General features: G+C 30.9%; 1 protein-coding gene across 2 annotated transcripts; it reads right to left on the bottom strand.

Moving 5' to 3' along the window:
- Window positions 1–646: 646 nt before the first annotated feature.
- LOC139499216 (hypodermin-A-like) lies at window positions 647–23237 on the bottom strand. 2 transcript variants are annotated; one of them, XM_071287892.1, is made up of 7 exons: window positions 23178–23237; window positions 22460–22526; window positions 21955–21971; window positions 12339–12529; window positions 10578–10659; window positions 3692–3872; window positions 647–2270 (listed from the first exon to the last, which is right to left on the bottom strand). In XM_071287892.1, the coding sequence occupies exons 2-7, from the start codon at window positions 22491–22493 to the stop codon at window positions 2263–2265; spliced, it is 513 nt and encodes a 170-aa protein (XP_071143993.1). In that variant the 5' UTR covers window positions 22494–22526; window positions 23178–23237; the 3' UTR covers window positions 647–2262. The 2 variants fall into 2 exon arrangements, with proteins under 2 accessions (XP_071143993.1, XP_071143994.1); XM_071287893.1 differs by lacking the exons at window positions 647–2270; window positions 3692–3872 and adding an exon at window positions 9714–10106.
- Between the last annotated feature and the right edge of the window lie 334 nt (window positions 23238–23571).

The raw sequence follows: 23571 nt of genomic DNA, 5'->3' as shown, positions 1-23571 counted from the left end.
GTTCTGTTATTTGAACAATAAAATACTTTGAGTTGGATTATTAAAATAAGTGTAATTTGCTATAAGTTTAAATGCTATTATAAAAATAAAACCTCAATTCTTATTCTCACCTGCAATGATACTACATGGGCATGCCAGTCTTCGCTTTTCCAAATAAAACCTTCTAGGCGATCTTCTTGTGAAACCCCATCATCCCTTGCTTTCTGTGCTCCTCCCCTCTTACAACAGAGAGTTCATCACCTCCCATCAAAATTGGTATCATCTTATCGTGTGAATTAGGTGTATACTGTGGAAGATGTTCTATAATTTTTATCATGTCTCGTCTAATTTTCGTCTTCCTGCAAAATGCCAAGTGGTATCTGAAATATGTTATTAGCATTCATTATCAACTATACACTTTAAAAATACACATAATAACAACATGTGTTTACCTTCTTTTAAATGTTTTTTTCTGTTTAAAGACATGTATTTAAATTAAACTTGAATTGATTGTAACCATTAAGCTTATTTATCTTTAGATTATATCATAGTTATAGTATATATAACATTAGCAGCAACAACTTCCTTTCTGTTAAATATGAAAAAACTTAGTAGTAGTAATGCTGATAAATTGAACATCTGTTCGAATTAAGACTGGTTTAAAGTACTTCACATTTTTATCAGAAAAATAAAACAAATACATAGACTTACCGTGCAACTGTTTTCCTGGATTCTTTTGAAAACTGATGCGGTATATGATAAACAACGAATTCCTTTCAATCTTTCAACTCTTTTATGTTTCCAACAACAACCCTTTGTATCAAAATGTTGTATTCCTAGAATGGTTGAGTGTAGTCCTCTTTACTTGGTAGGAAAGCTTTATTTCATATATTTAAGATGACAGCCTGAGGTTATGTTTAACATTGTTATGTTGGGGCCTATAATAGCTGTCTATGCGGTATGGGCGGTGTTTATTGTTGAAAGCTGTACGGTGCCCTTAATTGTTAATTTATGTGTCTTGTGTGTCTCTTGTGGAGAGTTGTGTCATTGGCAATCGTACAACATCTCCCTTTTTTATAGATGATTCAAATATTTATTAACCCAATAAACTTGTCTTTGGTATCACAAACATATATAGTTATGTTTATGGTGTGTATTGTACAACTAATGTCGGATATTCATCGCTAGACTGGCACTCTCATGATCATATCGGAAGATAAATCCGACCTCACAAATCAAACTTAGACAAAACACAGTATATTGATATCACAATTTAATCACGTTAGATATGTATATCATAACTGTCTGTTGACGGTATAAAATACATCTATTTATAGTTGCCTTATGATTTCAAGTTTAGCTCTTTTGACATTAAATTAACTCATCATAGATACCAGGACTAAACTGTGTATATACGTTATACGCACGTTTCGTCCACAAAAGACTCATCAGTGACGCTCGGATCCAAAAATGTTAAAAAGGTAAAATCAAGTACGAAGTTGACGAGCATTGATGACCAAAATTTATAATAGTTTTTCTAAATCCAGCTAAGGTAATCTATACCTGAGATAGAAAAGCCTTAGTATTTCAAAAATTCAAAAAGGAGTGATGCACACAGGACACACAGTAAGTCACATGATTCATACGAAAACATATTTCGTTAATTTTAACGGTTTTATGAAATTAAACCTGCTAAGAAAAATTCTTGGGTGAATAAATAACCATCCTTTTTATATATATATTTGTTGTTTCTATAAATTTTTGTTGAACTTCAGGTAACATTGTTATTTAAGCCTTTTAAGCAGAAAAAAAAGGATGAATAACTTGATTGGTTTATATCTAGTGCGGTTATTACCTATTAATCAATGAAATGTTAATTGAAATTTTAACTGTAGTAATTGACAGGACGAAGCTTTACTAATGCCAATTAAGAAACATTTTGACATAATTGTGAGATTTAAGACTTGGAGTTACAATGTAATCAGGCCAACAATAAACATAAAAACAATTTCATAACATTCTTTAATTGCCTCATTCAAGTGTCAAATTCAATTTTTGTTATTTTTCCTCTCTTTGTTATTTTTCTTTCCTTTGTTATTATTTTTATTGTTCTTGCCTTTCTTATCTTTGTTATTCTTCTTATTTTTATTTTTCAGTTTTTCTTTAATCCAGTCTGTATAAGCAGAAACTCTGATATGAACACTTGGACTCCTTCCATCGCAAGGGGTAGGACCAAACGATAATACTCCTACAAGCTTTTTACTGCAAACCATAGGCCCACCGCTATCTCTCTGAATAAACAAAATATCTTGAAATAAATACAATATAAGTATACAAAGCCGAATTCTTTAGTAAATAAAAACCACCAGTTGAAACTTATTTCTGTTTTATCGACGATGTTAACTTAAATCATACGCCCTACTTTTTTTCAGAAGTATTTTAACTTAAAGACAAGAATGCAATCCGTAGTTATCTTTATTATATTGGGACATGATTTGTCCTGTACACATCTAGATTTTTTTTTCTTTTTGTTGGTTAAAATTGCATAGACGTATACCTGACATCGCGCATTGGTTTTTTTGTTGTTGTTGTTATTTCCCCTGCTTAAACACTATGCTTTTTTTTTTCTATTTTGATAAGCTAAGCCCTTGTTCATCCTTAAAAACAAAATACGAACAGATTCATTTTAAAAAAAAAATACCGATCATAGATTATGAAGCAAATGTTAAAACAAAATAAAAAACTTTGACAGGAACCGTATAGGAGCTTGTAGTAAAAACGAACAATTAAAATTGGTGTGAAAAGAAGATGAAATGTGTAAAGATATTATGTTGTTTTAACCTTTCAAATAATAATTATACACAAATAGATCGTTTTCTGTAAACTCATTGCATGTAATAAGACACCGTTCCAAGAGGTAACATCAACAGGAAAACCCCTCAAAACATTAGTATTTGTAAGGTTTTGGTAATTAAATTGTTTTATTTTTTATTAGCTTTCTGAAGTTTTTCACATTAAATCCTTTTACTTACACTATTTTTATCATAATTCAAACCTAGAAAATAGTAAACGATTTCTCTAAATCTTCTAATCATGTTGTGTAACGTTCGCAAGAAAATAAAAGACAAATTAGAAAGTCAAGGTATCTGATTAAAATTTAGTGGTGCTGCTATTCTTATACTAGTATAGTCTGTCTTTTCGTCTTTTAAGTGTTTTTTGTCCATGGCGTTGTCCTTTTGTGTTAGACTTATGAGTTTGAATATTCGTTTTGTATCTTTAAGGATGTTTGCTTGTCATGTTTTGGACTTTTTGTCAGATTTTCAAAATCTTCTGGTTTTATCAAGTTAAATATCTTAAAAATTTTTGCCCATGAACACCCATATTTCTTTTTATAAATCTTTTCCATGTATAATTATACGCCATTTGAAAAAGTCTTATAAAAATTTATTTATTTTGTAATAGTTTTTGAGAACTTTAACTGGTCAATGATAAAGCTATGAAAAATCAAGAGAGAACATTTTCCGCCAAAATTTCAATAGCTAATTATATCTCAAAAACAAGCACATTGACCCCTATATTTTTTTTGCTTTTTTGATTCTTCAATTAATCCCCTATCAATGTATACAGTTTTAAGGAAAGTTATTTATTATGAAACTGAGCAGCAAACATCCTTAACCTTTAATTTCTATAAATAATTTATGATAAATCTAACCAGTAGCATTGGTAGCTCCCCATCCAGATATTGTGCATAATTCACCAGTATAATTTTTCCCTATATCCGTGTCCAGGTCGATTTTATTAACGGTAGACCCAAATTCAAGCGGCGTCTTTAGCTGTAGTAGCATCAGGTCAGGTTCGATACTATCGCCACCAGCGGTATAATATTTTTCGTGCTGAAACATAATGAGCACAATTTAGTTTATTGTAAAATCAGTATATGCAAACGATATGATTGACGTTTGAACAAATAAAACTAAAGAAAAAAAATCGTGATTGTTTTCTTCCGAGAAAAAATATCAAATTTTGAAACTGAGTATGAAGTCTTACTATGAATTTATCTTGTTGGTAAAATGAAAGTTCTAGCTTATTTACAAATGCTTTACATGCTATGATTTTTGAAAGCGGAATTCCACCGTGAATAGCATATTATGATATCCTTTGACGTCATGTTATTTTTAGGTGTATTCAATGATATATGGAATAGCTATTAATAGATAAATAAAAATCGATCGATTAAAGAATCGTTCGAAATTGGAACCACTTAAATATGTCTGTTTTGTTCTAAATATCCACGTTAAATGTTTGGAGGTCAAAATCGTGATATTGACCTAAACTGGACGTACAGTTATTCGACTAAATAATTTCAAAGACGATACACCGAAGGGCGACTGAATTTACTTTCCAAAGATAGAGTAATTTTCTTTTCGTTGCGATATTATACATGATTATATATTCTAGAAATAACTTGTGTAGTGGGCAATGAGTAAATTTCTCTCTATCTGCAAATGTGCTGAGCATAATCGTCTCTACAACAATTTCAATTACAATACTACATTCACTATCTATTTCTGAAAAATAATGTTAAATATTTCGACGTGCATAATCGTTGACGACCTTTTCTTTGTGGTACTTAAGTACCGTTGAAACAGTATGCAATGGTATGCGAGATGCTAAATGGATATGAAATTCTAAAAAGATAACAAATATATACAATGACCCATTTGTCATTCAAAAAGTCAGTATTAGTGGTTCATATAGTTTTCTCTGAGTGCAACGAAATAAAGTGAAGAAAAGGAATAAAATATATAGTGTCACGAAAAACCTTTACTACTCTAATTTTGTTACAATTCAAATATGTTGCAAATCAACAATAAAAATATATGTGCCAAAAAAAATTAAATTAACTCACTGATGTATTTCGACATTTCTCCTAAATACTGAAAAGTACCATGTAAAGTATCGGATCCAAATAGCATAAAAACTTTATAAATCACTTATGCCAAGCTGCCAACATATGCAAGTTATTTACGTTATTTAAAGTACCGTTACTTTCTGTATCAAACAAATGTAAAGGTTTTAATAAAGAATGTAAAATTGAAAAATAAATAAAAAAAATAAAAAAAATAACTTATTTAAGGAATGTTAGTATTATTTTTTCTGTCTGAAGAAATAACATAAAATGTGGTGCACACTAAATTACGCGCGTAGCGGGTTTTCTAAAGTGTGCACTACATTTTTTCTTGTTATTTTGACTAGAAAGAAACAAATAGTACAGTCATTTCTTATAATTTAATTTTTAATTCCATTTTAAAACGGAATAAACTATGAGGAAGGTTGATGACGACACGGTCACATGCAAAAATTATGTCTCTGTGCTGATAAACAAAACGGTGTCAACCAATCAGATGATACGTTACGTCAAAAATTACATTATTCTGTTTTGTAGTGATGACGCAAACGTACATATTCAAATTAACGGCAAACAGGAAGATATGAGTAAAAAAATTGAAGTTTATTATAATTTTCGAATCGCGATTGTGTTTTATTAAAGGAACATCAATCTTCACTGGGGTAAAGCTGATGACCGTAACTGCATTCACGGTCATCCCAAGATGTCGGATGAAAAATTAGGTCAGTATTTTTATCGTCTGTTAAGGTGTTTCTACATCATTTTCTTTACAAAGCATACTTTGATACGATGTAAATATATAAAAGATTCACTCGGAAGTCACAAATCTCTACCGAGGAACGTGTATAAAACGGGAATTTGGATTTGAAAAATTCGCGAGGATGACCGTAAATCGTAATCGAGATGACCGTAACAGGATTAGCGATTCATAACAAGGCTGACCGTAATTGGTTAAAAGATGACCGTAAATTGTTGAGGATGACCGTAATTTATAAAGAATGACTAAATTTTAAAGGATGACCGTCAATTGAAAGAAATATCCATATTTGTATGCATTGTTTTTGTTGAGTTTGTCGCAATAGGGGCTCAGTTAGTTCTTTTTAACTATTTGGCTTGTAGTTGGATGCTACATATGACGAACCATGTATTTGAAGCACGTCTTATTTTTGTCTACCTTTAAGATAATGTTGTCTTCAAAAATTACACCTTTGTTAAACCAATTTAGTCTTACTCAAATGATAGATGAACCTACTCATTTTACTGAATCGTCGTCATCATTGTTAGACCTTTTTATAACAAATGATGCTCACATAATAAATTACTGTGGAGTCGGGCCACCTTTATGAGACCAAATACGTTTTCACTGTCCTATAATTAGTCTTTTAAGCTTTCCAAAATGTCGTCAAAAAACTTTTAAGCGGAAAATTTGGCTATATGATCGAGGGACTATGACAGATATCATAACATTTTATCTGGAAAAAAATTGGATTCCGTAATTAACTTAAATAACGTTGAACAATTTACAACCGAAATAACAAAAACATAGAAGCTGCTGAAAATTGTATTCCAAATAAAATAATAACTATTCGCAAAAATGAACCTCCATGGCTAACAAATGATGTTAAAACAAAGATAAGGAAAAAAAATAGAATCCACAGAAAGGCTTAAAAATATAATAACCCATTGGACATGTTGGAGTGGTCAAAATTTAAGAAAATACGAAATGAAGTTACTAGTTTTATAAGAAAATCGAAGGATGATTATAACAACAATTTAATTTAAAAAATCACGAACAGTAACCCGTCAACTACTAACTGGTGGAAAACGGTTAAACAAATATCCGGATTAAAAACAAACGACGCAAGTGCACCCCCATTACTGGTTAATAACAACTTAATATTTGATGAAATCGAAAAGGCAAATTAATTTAATCGATTTTTTTCTTCCCAGTCAAATATTGATGTTTCAAGTGGCTGTGCTGTGTTACCTGAAGAACTTCATAATATAAGTGATGACATTAGTTATATAGAACTTACTGTTACTGAAGTTGAAGATATATTGAATATTGTTAATCCCACAAAAGCTTCTGGCCCAGACCTCATAAGTCCCAAATTGTTAAAAGAAGCATATTCTGTTTTAAAGTATCCACTATGTAAACTATTTAAATTATCGTTAAGTACGTCAACTTTTTCCAGATCAATGGAAAAGAGCAAATGTTACCCCAGTTTATAAGTTATACGGTTCGCAACTGACCCCCTACGGATCTAAGAGGGTTAGTAAAATCCATAGTGGGTGAGGCCGGAGGCCGAATCCCCTATAAATTTTATTCAACCTCTATGGATCCGTAGGGGGTCAGTAGTTAACCGTATAACGAATTTATCGGACGCTGGGCTTTTTCTGCGGCGTTTTGTTGAAAAATAAAAAAAGAAACACAACAACATGAATAGATGACGTCGCCATTAACGCGTCATGAACCCCATATGAAACTTACTAACCCCATACGATCTCATAGGGGGTCACCACGTGACGGCGTTTAACCAATCACAACGTGATAATTCATCTGCGGTCCGATAATATAAAAATAGTAAACCGAATGACGTTAAAAACTATAGACTTATTTCCTTGTTGAGTGTAATATCAAAGTGTATGGAACGATGTGTAAATAAACATGTTTACAATCACTTTATGCGCAATAATATTTTAACGAAAAATCAGTCGGGCTTTACACGGGGGATTCAGCAGTAAATCAATTAATTAACATTTCGAATGATTTTGGGAAGGCTTTAGATAGCGGTAAAGAAATAAGGGTAGTATTCTGTGATATAAGTATAAAAGCGTTTGATCGAGTCTGGCATAAAGGACTGCTATTTAAACTTCAACAAGCGGGCATACCGGGTTGTTTACTAAGGTGGTTTGAAAATTATCTTCAAATAGTATCGATGCACCAGAGTACTCTAGTAATCGTTCTTGCAGCCAACAATACATATGCATATGGAGCGTCTGGATTATCGAGACTATCTTACAAATAGAGTCCAGCGGGTGGTTATTAACGGTTCAAGTCCCAAATGGTAACCTGTAAATGCAGGCGTTCCACAAGGGTCCATTCTAGGCCCTCTCCTTTTTTTTGATATTTATAAACGATATTGTAGAAGACATTCAAGCTCAAATTAAGCTATTCGCAGATGACACTTCATTATATATTATGGTTGACAATCCAACAGAAACAGCTAAAATTTAAAATGACGATCTAGATAAGATTTATAATTGGTCAAAAAAATGGCTTGTTAATTTTAATGCCCAAAAAACTGAAAGTATGATAATTTCAAAGCAAAAATAAATAGAACATTTCATCCTCCATTAAATATGAACACCCAAGAGCTACAAACAGTAAGTAAACACAAACATCTAGGTGTCTTTTTTTTCTAACAACGTATCCTGGAACGACCATATTGAATATATAGTTTCTAAATCTTACAAAAAAAAAATATAATGAGAATAATGAAAAATGTTCTTGATAGATTTTGACTTGAAAAAATTTCGCCCAATTCTTGAATATGCCGATGTCGTTTGGGACTCTCAAAATCAGAATTTGATTGCGAAACTTGAAAGTATCAGCTTGACGCAGCGCGTATCGTCACGGGGGTACTAAACTTACCAGTTTAAACAATTTATATTTTGAAACTCGATGGGAAAATTTTTCTGAAAGACGACGCAGTCACAGACTAACTCATTATCACAAAATTTGGAATAATAAAACTCCAGAGTATTTAAGAGACTTATTGCCTGATTCAGAAGCCAGTAGTCATGATCATAATACAAGACAGAGAAATAATAGTTCACAAGTCAACACACGGACCCGTTTATATTCTGAATATTTCATCCCTGCAACAACAAAACAATGGGACACTCTTAACTTAAACATAAGAAAAATGTGAATCTTTATCATTATTAAAAAACAAATTAGTACCCAAAATAGTAAGATCCCAGCGTATAATTGTATAGGACATCGTTTTGGTCAAATTCTTCATGCTCGCTTAAAAATGGATTCAAGCTCAAGGAATTCTCACCTTTTCCTTCGTAACTTAGTAGACTCTCCAAATTGTCGTGGTGGTGATGTAGAAACAAATTCTGACTTCCTGTTATCTTGTCCTATATATACTAATTTAAGAAAAGAACTATTGGATTCTGTTTCAGTACTTCCAGTACAAGTTAACACAAAAACTTTGCTTTTTGGATCAACGAAACTCTCAGATGAACAAAATAGTCTTTTATTTAGTTTGGTGCAGAAATATATTATTAAAAGTAAACGTTTTAACCCTTGATGTTAATGCTTCATCACTCAATAGGAACCCAAGCATTTCACACTGTTTCACACTGTATACATTACAACAATTCATGTTTATTTTTTTAATTTTTTTTCTCCTTAAATATTTTCTTCTTTTTCTTCTTTCATTTTTTTCATAGTCATATATTTATTACAGAGCATGCCAGTATTAATATTTATGTATTGTTCAATAAGTGTATTATTTTTGTAAAGGAGACTCAGACAGATTTGTAAAAGCAAATTGCTTGTTTCCGAATCCTGAATATTATTTCCTTTGGATAATATTGTATCATGATGAATTATCTGAATAAATATTGTTTAAACTAATGTTGTCTTATAAATACGTCTTTCACCAACACAATTAATTAATTGATACAAAAAAGGTAATACAAATACGGATATTTCTTAGAAATGATGGTTATACTATGAAAGGTACGGTCATCCTTTGTAAATTATGGTCATCCTTTCGAAATTATGGTCATCATTTTACCAATCACGGTCATCCTTATTATATGTTACGGTCATCTTGAAAATATTTTAAAGATGATTTACGGTCATCTTAGCGAATTTTTCAAATCCAATTTCCCGTTCTATACACGTTCCTCGGTAGAGATTTGTGACTTCCGTGTGAATATTTTATGAATTTACATCGTACCAATGTATGCTTTGTAAATAAAATGATGTAGAAACACCTTAACAGACAATAAAAATACTGACCTAATTTTTCGTCCGACATCTTGGGATGACCGTGAATGCAGTTACGGTCATCAGCTTTACCCCAGTGAATCTTAACAGATAATCAACTGTTCATTGGTTATTTAAATTTGAATAGGTCCGGTAACGACCAGTTTTCTGTTTCGTTTTGTTCTGCTGAAGACCGAATGCTTTTTTTCTCTGTAAAATAATTAATGTCATGTGACTCTTTGTTATCCAAAAATCCTATGCTTTAACGTTATTGAATAAATAAAATTAATAACTGTTCAGACGCTTTGCAGTTAATTGAGTAGCGTGTAGCAAGTTTAAGAGTGTAGGTAAACACATCTCAATTGACTACAAGCGAAGTGTTTGAACATTTCTGAATTAACCGCTGATGATAACTCTGCAAATTGACTGACACTCATCAATCAAATTTGGAAATGTTCTAACAGCTTTTATTGTCATAATGACCATTTAAAATGAATATGGGGTTAATCGTGTATGGAGTCATCCTGTTCAGTAATACATATGAAATGTACGACATAATTAATGTTGTCCAAGCTGAATGTATAAACAGTGAAACAGGAAAGCAGGATGGGTGTAAAATTACATGTACACTTATGTCAATGAACAGTTGGGTAAATTATATACTTCTTATTGTCCACATACCACATAGTATTTATTCAAGGGTTTAATCTGTATCATCTGACTCAAAAAAGAGCTTCCAGCTACTACTCTCATATTCTTTGCCCTAAAAAAGAAATAAAATAAAACTGTAGCGATGTAATGAAAACATATTTTAATATACCATTTAAAAAAGAAAATGTAGCATGATTGTAAAAAAGAAAGCTCTTCACAAGATGACACTGAGTAGATAGGTTAAAAGAGAACTAATCATTCTATACGGGCGTGATTATTATTTTACATACACATTTATAATAATTTAAAATGTTCACTTATTTTCTTTTTGGACGTGACGTACCTTGAGACTTATCAATTCCGATTGGCTATTTTTTCACTTTTTATTTTGTCTTAAATGTTATTTCAACACAATGCATTATCAACTTTCAATAGTTCTGCTAATACAAAATATACACAAAATGTTCATAAGGGAGCAACCATTTAACTGCAAGGTATGGACAGGAATTATTTGTTTATGTCTGAATCATAATTTATTTTTGGACGCTATCAATCAAATTACCTTGTTCAAAAATGAATCCTATAAGATATTGGGAAACTATGGAATCAGAAATTGTTTTTATTTCTCATCTACTTGATCATATTGACCATGTGGACCACGTTTTGTTTTATAATTCAAGGATGACAAAAAATTCTTAAGGAAAAAAAACATATCCCCATTTTGAGGTTAAATGGTCTCACCCTTAGTTCACTCTTTTCGTACTTAAGGTAGCACAATACAAAGATTTTACATCTCCAACTCCCAAGTTTTAAAATGCTGTAACTTTCTTAATAATGCTTGAAAATTTATAAAAGTGGTAGTTTTGGATAGCTAACAGATTACTCTTTCCAATTAATGTATGTTAGTATTATGCAACAATTGTGTAACCAATTATAATGTTAACTGTGTCTTAAATATTTTTCACAAAATTTCCACCTTCAAATGAATTTAGCTTCTGCATAGGTGTCCCTAGAGAATTGATTTTATTATATGTTGTTCCTATGGCCATTATCTACAAAAGGGTGTCTCAGATTTTAGATAGAATGTATAGAAAAAAATTTACACCTAATTGAACATTATCTTCTTTTATGTCGTTAGGATGTTTACACTAATTAGAGATTTATGAGAGAATGTAATACCATAAGGACAATCTGAGACACCCTTTTGAAGCCCATGATGTGTTGATTAAGATTTGTTAAAATTTTCTGTATAGTTAAAGAGATGATAGAGCTAAATTCATTTAAGTGAACTTACCCAGATTGTGCCACTAATTACATAATAATTGATTACATAATGATTGCATAATAAAAATATTGCATTCATTTAAAAGATTATTCTTTTGTCTATCTATATATACCTATTTTTATTATTTTTTTTATGCATTCATAAGAAAGTTGCAGCATTTCAAAGGTTAGTGATTGGAAGTAAAAAAAACTTTGTATTGTGCTACCTTAAATGATATTGGTGATATTGGAAACTGGATCTCTTCTGCTAAGAACTATATAAAAAAACAAATCTGGGCAACAGACACGTATTAACGATCATGTACCGACTATTCCTAAATCCAAAGAAAAACTGGAAAAGATTGATCCATGCTATGATAGATTCAACATTCTTTTTCTGAGTGTGGGTGTGTGTCGTTTTATTCTTCCCCATGCACAATCACGAATGTATAAACATTATTATCTTCACTATTTAAATATCTACTGACAGGTAAGATTGATACATTAACTGTAAAAAGAATAACTTACTCATAAGCAGTATAAGCGACACAATGTGCAGCTGTAAGAACCCAACTTCTGTCAATAATTGCTCCTCCGCAAATATGAGTAAAAGTGCTGCCTTCATTATCTCTGGCCTGAATTGAAACCATCCATGGATGATCTTCTATGTTTGCCTCTTCGCCATTAACAATCTTTACACTTGTATCAGCCGCAAAAGTCTGAATTATGATATAAAATTTATTGTAAAAATACTTTCCATTCTCAATTTTATTTCTTAAATTAGTTTTTTATCAAATCCCAAGTAAAATCATTTCGACTAGAGAAATGAAGACCAAAAAAAAAATATCAATATATCAACAAGTAAGACGGTTTCATTATTGCGATACTACAAATTGTCATCTTTCCCCCATGATTACAATAAAACAAATATCATCATTAAATTACCATTAAAGATAATTATCAATTCGCGACAATAGAACTGTCATCATCCGATAACCTTTTAAACTCACTTCGATTACATCGATTATACAGTTACATCATCATAAGTAGTAGATAATTCATGTTAAAGAATTGTCATTTCAATATAGAAAAAGTGATGTATTATCACATTTATGGTTGTATTTTACAAAAAAAAAAAAGGAAAGTTGTGTTCGATTCATTTTTTTCAAACTTTGCCAGATAAGGGGAGGCAACTGAAATGTAAGGGCAGATAATTCAAATTAAGGTACTTTTTCAAAAAAATATGTTAGGAATTTCAATATTTTATTATGTACAGATGGGTGCGGTCCTAACCTTGACAAAAGTTAACTTAGAGTTAACTTGTTGACTGCTTTCTAAGTTAACTTGAGAATTTTTAAGCAGTCAAGCAAGTTAACTTCGTCGTTGGTGGACCAGACCTACGGTCTGCTTTTTTAGGACTGCTGCAGACCTATCGACAAGTCTGCTCCAGACCAGACCTGTGGACAAGTCTGCTTTTGACCAGTCCTGAGGACAGGTCTGCCCCAGACCAGACCTGTGGACAAGTATGCTTTTGACCAGTCCTGAGTACAGGTCTGCTTATGACAGATTATCGTTATAATAGTTTTCATATCAGCCTTGAGCTTTCCGCATGATTAAAAGATGTAAACAACATTCGCATTGTTTTTCCACAGATATCATTTATTATTTACTCGCTAGACTCTACTAGATATTATACAAATGCTCTCTTTTATTTTATATACTTGTATTCTTATATAAATAAAAAATGGCTATACGATCACACAGAGTTTTGTTTATTAGAAGGCGGATAGAAAGGTTATCCAACGCATCGGAACAATATTCTTATATCACGGGATATCGGCAACTTTGTCTACGTTACTTCTTCTTCTTCTTCTTCTTCTTCTTCTTCTTCTTCTTCTTCTTCTTCTTCTTCTTCTTCTTCAGGAAGTCCACCCTATCTGCAGGGTCACCGCATTTAAAAATTTTGTTTATTTTTAAAATTGCGTTATTTAAAATCTTATCTACTAGTTAAAATTTAAAATAATAGTAACAGAGTTAGAATAGGATATAACTAAAAATTAGTTAAAAACAGGAACTTGTATGTACACTATACATCTTAAGATTTTAAAATGGATAAAAATAATATCTTATCAGTTACTTCGTTCCCCGTTGTTCCTAAATTTTGTTCCCCGTTGTTTACCTGTTCCTTCCTAAATTTTACTTTATGCATAAATTTATACTTGCATGGATATTTCATTGATACTCAACTTGTTTGCATTGGATTTACTATTTTATTTCCCGCAGAATATTCTAACAGAAATTGTACAGTGTCCGTAAGCATACGGTGTGGTAAAACTATCAACAATCTCGTCAAATTCGTCAGATTTATCGAGAGACTTGTCATTGCCGATATTTATATGGGACATCCTAAAATTATACTCAATGCGCACTCTAATGAAATAGTTGCCACTTGACGTTTAACTATAAACAAAATCAATCTACCGACATAATAGATTCCAAGAAGAGAACCTCGTATACTTTTTTTTATTAAATCATTGTAAATAGTACAACTGAATTCAGACATGTCAGTGTTGGTACTTTGATGATGTGGCATAATATTTTTGTTTTACACGTACACCATCATGAACTCCTATATATGATCTGACTGTTATAATGAATAAAGAGATGAAATTCTGACATTCTCAATTTAATCAGAATATTTTTTGCATTAATAGTTTTCCAATATTATTGATTACGTATACATTTACGGTCCTACTAAAATGTGAACAGGAGCGCCAGGAGAAGACATTAAGGCGCTCGGTACAATGGTATGCAGGTATATAGATTTGCATATAAAAGTGCACATATGATCAGTTTTGGTCAACTAGTTTTGTTTTCCAAGTCAGCATGAGGTATTAAAACTAGTGAAATTTTGTTACGTACTAATATTTTGAATAAAAGGAGGACACTCTGGTATCCTAAATTTATGCGAACAAAAATTTGTTGTTATTAAATTGCAATATTGCTGTCCATTGTCATGATTATATTCATGATATTATACATTGATTCCTGACATAAAAATAAGGCTGATTTACTATGCGGGTATATAGATTTACAATTTAAAGTTCACATTTGGTCAGTTTTGGTAATGCGGTCAAATAATTTTGTTGTACAAATCAGCTGGAGGTATTAAAACTACTGAAATTTTGTTACGTATCAATATTTTGAATAAAATGAGGACATGCTGGTATCCTAGATTTATGCGAACCAAAATTTGTTGTTATTATATTGCAATATTGCTGTCCATTGTCATGATTGTATTATACATTAAATCCTGACATAAAAAAAATGACTGATTTACTGTCCGGGTATATAGATTTTCAAATTAAAGAGCACATATGGTCAGTTTTGGTGGATGCGGTCAAATAATTTTGTTGTGCACGTCAGCTGGAGGTATCAAAACTACTGAAATTTTGTTACATATCAATATTTTGAATAAAATGCGGACATGCTGGTATCCTAAATTTATGCGAACCAAAATGTGTTGTTATTATATTGCAATATTGCTGTCCATTGTCATGATTGTATTATACATTAAATCCTGACATAAAAAAAAATGGCTGATTTACTATGCGGGTATATAGATTTTCAAATTAAAGTGAACATATGGTCAGTTTTGGTGGATGCAGTCAAATAATTATGTTGTACAAGTCAGCAGGAGGTATCAAAACTACTGAAATTTTGTTACGTATCAATATTTTGAATAAAATGAGGACATGCTGGAATTCTAAATTTATGTGAACAAAAATTTGTTGTTATTAGATTGCAATATTGCTGTCCATTGTCATGATTGTATTATACATTGAATCCTGACATTAAAAATAAGGCTGATTTACTATGCTGGTATATAGATTTACAATTTAAAGTTCACATATGGTCAGTTTTGGTTATGCGGTCAAATAATTTTGTTGTACAAGTCAGCTGGAGGTATCAAAACTACTGAAATTTTGTTACGTATCAATATTTTGAATAAAATAAGGACATGCTGGTATCCTAAATTTATGCGAACCAAAATTTTTTGATATTATATTGCAATTTTGCTGTCCATTGTCATGATTGTATTATACATTGAATCCTGACATCAAAAAATATGGCTGATTTACTATGCAGGTATATAGATTTACAAATTAAAGTTCACATATAGTCAGTTTTGGTGGATGTGGTAAAACAATTTTGTTGTACAGGTCAGCTGGAGGTATCAAAACTACTGAAATTTTGTTACTTATCAATATTTTGAATAAAATGAGGACATGCTGGTATCCTAAATTTATGTGAACAAAAATTTGTTGTTATTATATTGCAATATTGCTGTCCATTGTCATGATTGTATTATAAATTGATTCTGGCATAAAAAAAATATGGCTGATTAACTATGTGGGTATATAGATTTACAAATTAAAGTGCATATATGGTCAGTTTTGGTGGATGAGGTCAAATAATTTTGTTGTACAAGTCAACTGGAGGCATCAAAACTACTGAAATTTGTTAGGTATCAGTATTTTAAGTAAAAAGAGGACATGCTGGCACCCTTAATTTAGGCAAACAAAATTTGTTGTTATTATATTGCAATATTGCTGTCCATTGTCATGATTGTATTATACATTGAATCCTGACATTAAAAATAAGGCTGATTTACTATGCTGGTATATAGATTTACAATTTAAAGTTCACATATGGTCAGTTTTGGTAATGTGGTCAAATAATTTTGTTGTACAAGTCAGCTGGAGGTATCAAAACTACTGAAATTTTGTTACGTATCAATATTTTGAATAAAATGAGGACATGCTGGAATTCTAAATTTATGTGAACAAAAATTTGTTGTTATTATGTTGCAATATTGCTGTCCATTGTCATGATTGTATTATACATTGAATCCTGACATTAAAAATAAGGCTGATTTACTATGCTGGTATATAGATTTACAATTTAAAGTTCACATATGGTCAGTTTTGGTAATGCGGTCAAATAATTTTGTTGTACAAGTCAGCTGGAGGTATCAAAACTACTGAAATTTTGTTACGTATCAATATTTTGAATAAAATAAGGACATGCTGGTATCCTAAATTTATGTGAACCAAAATTTTTTGATATTATATTGCAATTTTGCTGTCCATTGTCATGATTGTATTATACATTGATTCTGGCATAAAAAAATATGGCTGATTTACTATGCGGGTATATAGTTTTACAAATTAAAGTGCACATATGGTCAGTTTTGGTGGATGCGGTCAAATAATTTTGTTGTACAAGTCAACTGGAGGTATCAAAACTACTGAAATTTTGTTACGTATCAATATTTTGAATAAAATGAGGACATGCTGGTATTCTAAATTGATGTGAACAAAAATTTGTTGTTATTATATTGCAATATTGCTGTCCATTGTCATGATTGTATTATACATTGAATCCTGACATAAAAAATATGGCTGATTTACTATGCGGGTATATAGATTTACAAATTAAAGTGCATATATGGTCAGTTTTGGTACATGCGGTCAAATAATTTTGTTGTACAATTCAACAGGAGGCATCAAAACTACTGAAATTTTGTTACGTATCAGTATTATAAGTAAAAAGGGGACATGCTGGCACCCTTAATTTAGGCGAACCAAAATTTGTTGTTATTATATTGCAATATTGCTGTCCATTGTCATGATTGTATTATACATTGAATCCTGACATTAAGAATAAGGCTGATTTACTATGCTGGTATATAGATTTACAATTTAAAGCTCACATATGGTCAGTTTTGGTAATGCGGTCAAATAATTGTGTTGTACAAGTCAGCTGGAGGTATCAAAACTACTGAAATTTTGTTACGTATCAATATTTTGAATAAATTAAGAATAAGGCTGATTTACTATGCTGGTATATAGATTTACAATTTAAATCTCACATATGGTCAGTTTTGGTAATGCGGTCAAATAATTGTGTTGTACAAGTCAGCTGGAGGTATCAAAACTACTGAAATTTTGTTACGTATCAATATTTTGAATAACATGAGGACATGCTGATATCTTAAATTTATGCGAACCAAAATTTTTTGTTATTCTATTGCAATTTTGCTGTCCATTGTCATGATTGTATTATACCTTGAATCCTGACATAAAAAATATGGCTGATTTACTATGCGGGTATATAGATTTACAATTTAAAGTTCACATATGGTCAGTTTTGGTGGATGCAGTCAAATAATTATGTTGTACAAGTCAGCAGGAGGTATCAAAACTACTGAAATTTTGTTACGTATCAATATTTTGAATAAAATGAGGACAATCTGGAATTCTAAATTTATGTGAACAAAAATTTGTTGTTATTAGATTGCAATATTGCTGTCCATTGTCATGATTGTATTATACATTGAATCCTGACATTAAAAATAAGGCTGATTTACTATGCTGGTATATAGATTTACAATTTAAAGTTCACATATGGTCAGTTTTGGTAATGCGGTCAAATAATTTTGTTGTACAAGTCAGCTGGAGGTATCAAAACTACTGAAATTTTGTTACGTATCAATATTTTGAATAAAATAAGGACATGCTGGTATCCTAAATTTATGCGAACCAAAATTTTTTGATATTATATTGCAATTTTGCTGTCCATTGTCATGATTGTATTATACATTGAATCCTGACATAAAAAAATATGGCTGATTTACTATGCAGGTATATAGATTTACAAATTAAAGTTCACATATAGTCAGTTTTGGTGGATGTGGTAAAACAGTTTTGTTGTACAGGTCAGCTGGAGGTATCAAAACTACTGAAATTTTGTTACTTATCAATATTTTGAATAAAATGAGGACATGCTGGTATCCTAAATTTATGTGAACAAAAGTTTGTTGTTATTATCTTGCAATATTGCTGTCCATTGTCATGATTGTATTATAAATTGATTCTGGCATAAAAAAATATGGCTGATTAACTATGTGGGTATATAGATTTACAAATTAAAGTGCATATATGGTCAGTTTTGGTGGATGAGGTCAAATAATTTTGTTGTACAAGTCAACTGGAGGCATCAAAACTACTGAAATTTGTTAGGTATCAGTATTTTAAGTAAAAAGAGGACATGCTGGCACCCTTAATTTAGGCAAACAAAATTTGTTGTTATTATATTGCAATATTGCTGTCCATTGTCATGATTGTATTATACATTGAATCCTGACATTAAAAATAAGGCTGATTTACTATGCTGGTATATAGATTTACAATTTAAAGTTCACATATGGTCAGCTTTGGTAATGTGGTCAAATAATTTTGTTGTACAAGTCAGCTGGAGGTATCAAAACTACTGAAATTTTGTTACGTATCAATATTTTGAATAAAATGAGGACATGCTGGAATTCTAAATGTATGTGAACAAAAATTTGTTGTTATTATGTTGCAATATTGCTGTCCATTGTCATGATTGTATTATACATTGAATCCTGACATTAAAAATAAGGCTGATTTACTATGCTGGTATATAGATTTACAATTTAAAGTTCACATATGGTCAGTTTTGGTAATGCGGTCAAATAATTTTGTTGTACAAGTCAGCTGGAGGTATCAAAACTACTGAAATTTTGTTACGTATCAATATTTTGAATAAAATAAGGACATGCTGGTATCCTAAATTTATATGAACCAAAATTTTTTGATATTATATTGCAATTTTGCTGTCCATTGTCATGATTGTATTATACATTGATTCTGGCATAAAAAATATGGCTGATTTACTATGCGGGTATATAGTTTTACAAATTAAAGTGCACATATGGTCAGTTTTGGTGGATGCGGTCAAATGATTTTGTTGTACAAGTCAACTGGAGGTATCAAAACTACTGAAATTTTGTTACGTATCAATATTTTGAATAAAATGAGGACATGCTGGTATCCTAAATTGATGTGAACAAAAATTTGTTGTTATTATATTGCAATATTGCTGTACATTGTCATGATTGTATTATACATTGAATCCTGACATAAAAAATATGGCTGATTTACTATGCGGGTATATAGATTTACAAATTAAAGTGCATATATGGTCAGTTTTGGTACATGCGGTCAAATAATTTTGTTGTACAATTCAACAGGAGGCATCAAAACTACTGAAATTTTGTTACGTATCAGTATTATAAGTAAAAAGGGGACATGCTGGCACCCTTAATTTAGGCGAACCAAAATTTGTTGTTATTATATTGCAATATTGCTGTCCATTGTCATAATTGTATTATACATTGAATCCTGACATTAAGAATAAGGCTGATTTACTATGCTGGTATATAGATTTACAATTTAAAGCTCACATATGGTCAGTTTTGGTAATGCGGTCAAATAATTGTGTTGTACAAGTCAGCTGGAGGTATCAAAACTACTGAAATTTTGTTACGTATCAATATTTTGAATAAATTAAGAATAAGGCTGATTTACTATGCTGGTATATAGATTTACAATTTAAATCTCACATATGGTCAGTTTGGGTAATGCGGTCAAATAATTGTGTTGTACAAGTCAGCTGGAGGTATCAAAACTACTGAAATTTTGTTACGTATCAATATTTTGAATAAAATGAGGACATGCTGATATCTTAAATTTATGCGAACCAAAATTTTTTGTTATTATATTGCAATTTTGCTGTCCATTGTCATGATTGTATTATACATTGAATCCTGACATAAAAAATATGGCTGATTTACTATGCGGGTATATAGATTTACAAATTAAAGTGCATATATGGTCAGTTTTGGTGGATGCGGTCTAATTAATTTGTTATACAAGTCAACTGGAGGCATCAAAACTACTGAAATTTTGTTACGTATCAGTATTTTGAGTAAAAAGAGGACATGCTTGCACCCTTAATTTAGACGAACAAAAATTTGTAGTCATTATTTAAATGAATTAAACTATTGCTGATTGTGGCTGCATAGTTCAAGGATGTATAACTAACAAGGACGTATACACCTAACATCAAATATACTTCTTTTCAAAAATATACATAATAGGATTGAATTTGATCTCGAAATATATATATATATATTCAGTGCCTGTTATTATTGTAACCGAAATCGTTTTATAATAGATAGATTGTCAGATCACAGAATAATTTGTGTTACGTTCTGTGCGTACTTATTTTCAAATATTTGTATTTAATCCTGTTCATAAAACGGAAGTATTAATTTTCAAATTACTTTATTTTCGATGTTTATACTACGAAACAAAGATATTAAAAATATTTTTTTTTTAAATCAACGAAGAGCGGTCGTGGTTACAAGTTAACTTAGTGTTGAGCAGACCAGTCAAAAGTTAACTTGGGAACAGCTCTGGTTTTGATCGGATTTGTCCAAGCAGAAGTTAACTTTGTGGGAGGACCGGTTTCCAAGTTAACTTATGTTAACTTTATGACAGGACTGGTTCCGAAGTTAACTTATGTTAACTTTATGACAGGACTGGTTCGAAGTTAACTTATATCAATAGCGGACCTGTTTCCAAGTTAACTTTTTGGAAGACATAAAAACAGTCCTAGGACCAAGTCCGCTTTTCAAGTTAACTAGATTTTGGTCCTAGGACTGGTCAGAGCAGTCCTATATTCGGTCACAGGTTAACTTTGATAAGTCCAAATGACTGGTTATCAAGTTAACTTGCTGTACAGGTTAGGAGTGCACCCATCTGTAGCACGAAAACGGGTCCGATGATCTAATTTGTTTTCTTTTTCATATTTGAAAGCATACTATTAAAGCTATCTTCTCATATTTTATCTCAAAATTCTATTGTGCAGTTTTCGTTGTATGGTAGAAAATTGGGTTTTCCATGCATAATCTATACAAAATTTTTAAAACAACCTGTAGCAAAGGCACCGTGACGCATTCTTTTTATTTTTATTTTTTTTTAAACATGAAATATACTACATTTTGGCAAGTTAGCACCCCATCATTTTATCTTTTTTTTAATTGCAGGACACCACATCGATACCAGTCATTCATTATCAACAATGTTTACTGTGTTCCTTTAAAGACCGATGTATGTTAAAACACATTGATATTCATTTATAAGCAACACTGTTTCTAAAAGATGAACTGGATCAAATTTTTTTTATCTTTAATAAATGTTTATATACGTACCGAAGCAATATAGATCACTACAAATACACAAGAAAGTTAAATTATCAATATCATCATTATAATTTTTAAATTTTATTTTTTCGCATGATCTTTTTATTGCATTCGTTTGAGAAAATACTATTACAACACTTGCACTCATTTTTATTGCTATAATTATTCCTGTACTGAAATCAAAAGTTCTAAACAGTATTGAATGTCCCGTATTGAACATGTCTGACAATAATCTAAAATCCGAGATATAACTGAATAACTGATTGTTCAAACGTTCACTTTAATGTTCAGTTAAAAATGGTTATTAAAGACTGAAATACATTTACTTTTGTGACGATACATAACATTTGACGCTTACCCTTTCGACCCAGTTGGTCTTGTTTCGTTTTAATTCCATGTGACTCTCTCAACTATTGTATTTGTTATCCTAATTTGTCCCTTCAAAAAAGATTTCCGATACTTGAAAATAGAAACATTTGTCACCGAAATTTATAGGTAAACATTATTAACTTACCGACAAATGCACACACGATGACTACTCGATACATCTGTGTGCTGACTAACAACTTCACTTCTGAAATCTAAAACATGCAATACCTATTACATGTATCCAATGACTAATTGACCCTAAACATAACATAGATATATAAACAAAAATCAATGCAATGCTAATGAGATAAATGAACAATCATCAAACATAACAACACTTCATATGAAAAACGAAAAGAAAGTAATCTTAAAGACAATTTTTCCGAGAGAGAATACTGTCACTTTGTTCAGCTACATCGGTTGAAACGAATGCACAGAACAGTAATATAGAATCTACATTTTGTTTTTTTTTATGATTTCAAATTCTGTCTCAAACTATGCATTGTTTTAAAGATCAGATTCATGGAAGTGGAGATATTTCGGAAAGTTGTAAATCACTAACGTAACAAATATAAGTCTCTCAAATATATTTTAGTAAAAAATTATACCTGTGTGTCATGTTTGTATAGAAATAAAACAAAAGACAATATATGTGATATAAACTACCCACAGCTTGTTTTCATTTTCTACGCAATCTTTATCCAAAGCATTCCTTTGACTAACTGCTAAAATACTAATATTTTTTTTCGATCATTCTATTCGTTTTTTTATGCAATATATCTATGAGATCAATATTGCATCATTTCAGACAAACTTATTCAACATATTCAAAATAAAAAGATGCAATTTATCAATTGACAAACCTGTATTGAAATTTCTAAGACGGAACAGAAATATTCGTTGTTGTATTACCTCTTCTGTAGATCTGAACAGCCAGGTATATATACATGTACATTTACGTAGTGCGTGGTATGTAGTTAAAGCTGTTACATCTTGTTTTAAACATAACATTTTCAGCACGTCAATAACAATTTACCAATTGACACGGGTTAATTGCGGAAACTAGACAAATAAATCGTTATGGTCAAATGTATGTAACTTTTTGGTTATTGATAAAAAAAGAAAGAAACATCCTAAAAGGAATACGAAAAAACGTAACGTTCAAACAACATTTTACATAACACTCTTCAGACATCACATTTGTGAACTACACGAAACAAAACAAACACCAGGAAAGGTCTATGTGTTTGTGTTAAA

This window comes from Mytilus edulis, chromosome 12 (genome assembly GCF_963676685.1).
Source record: "Mytilus edulis chromosome 12, xbMytEdul2.2, whole genome shotgun sequence".
NCBI classification, from domain to species: domain Eukaryota; kingdom Metazoa; phylum Mollusca; class Bivalvia; order Mytilida; family Mytilidae; genus Mytilus; species Mytilus edulis.
The sequence above is the reverse complement of the archived record's forward strand: the minus strand, read 5'-3'. Positions and strand labels throughout refer to the sequence as shown.

Bases quoted from the DNA above. Each gene is read 5' to 3' on its own strand.
- LOC139499216 (XM_071287892.1), bottom strand. From the start codon at position 22,493: ATGTATCGAGTAGTCATCGTGTGTGCATTTGTCG. The intron at 10,660-12,338 runs GTAAGTTATTCT...TTTCTTTTTTAG, and splicing joins GTCGCTTATACTGCTTATGA to GGCAAAGAATATGAGAGTAG. The intron at 3,873-10,577 runs GTATGTGGACAA...ATTATGTTTCAG, and splicing joins CCTTGAATAAATACTATGTG to CACGAAAAATATTATACCGC.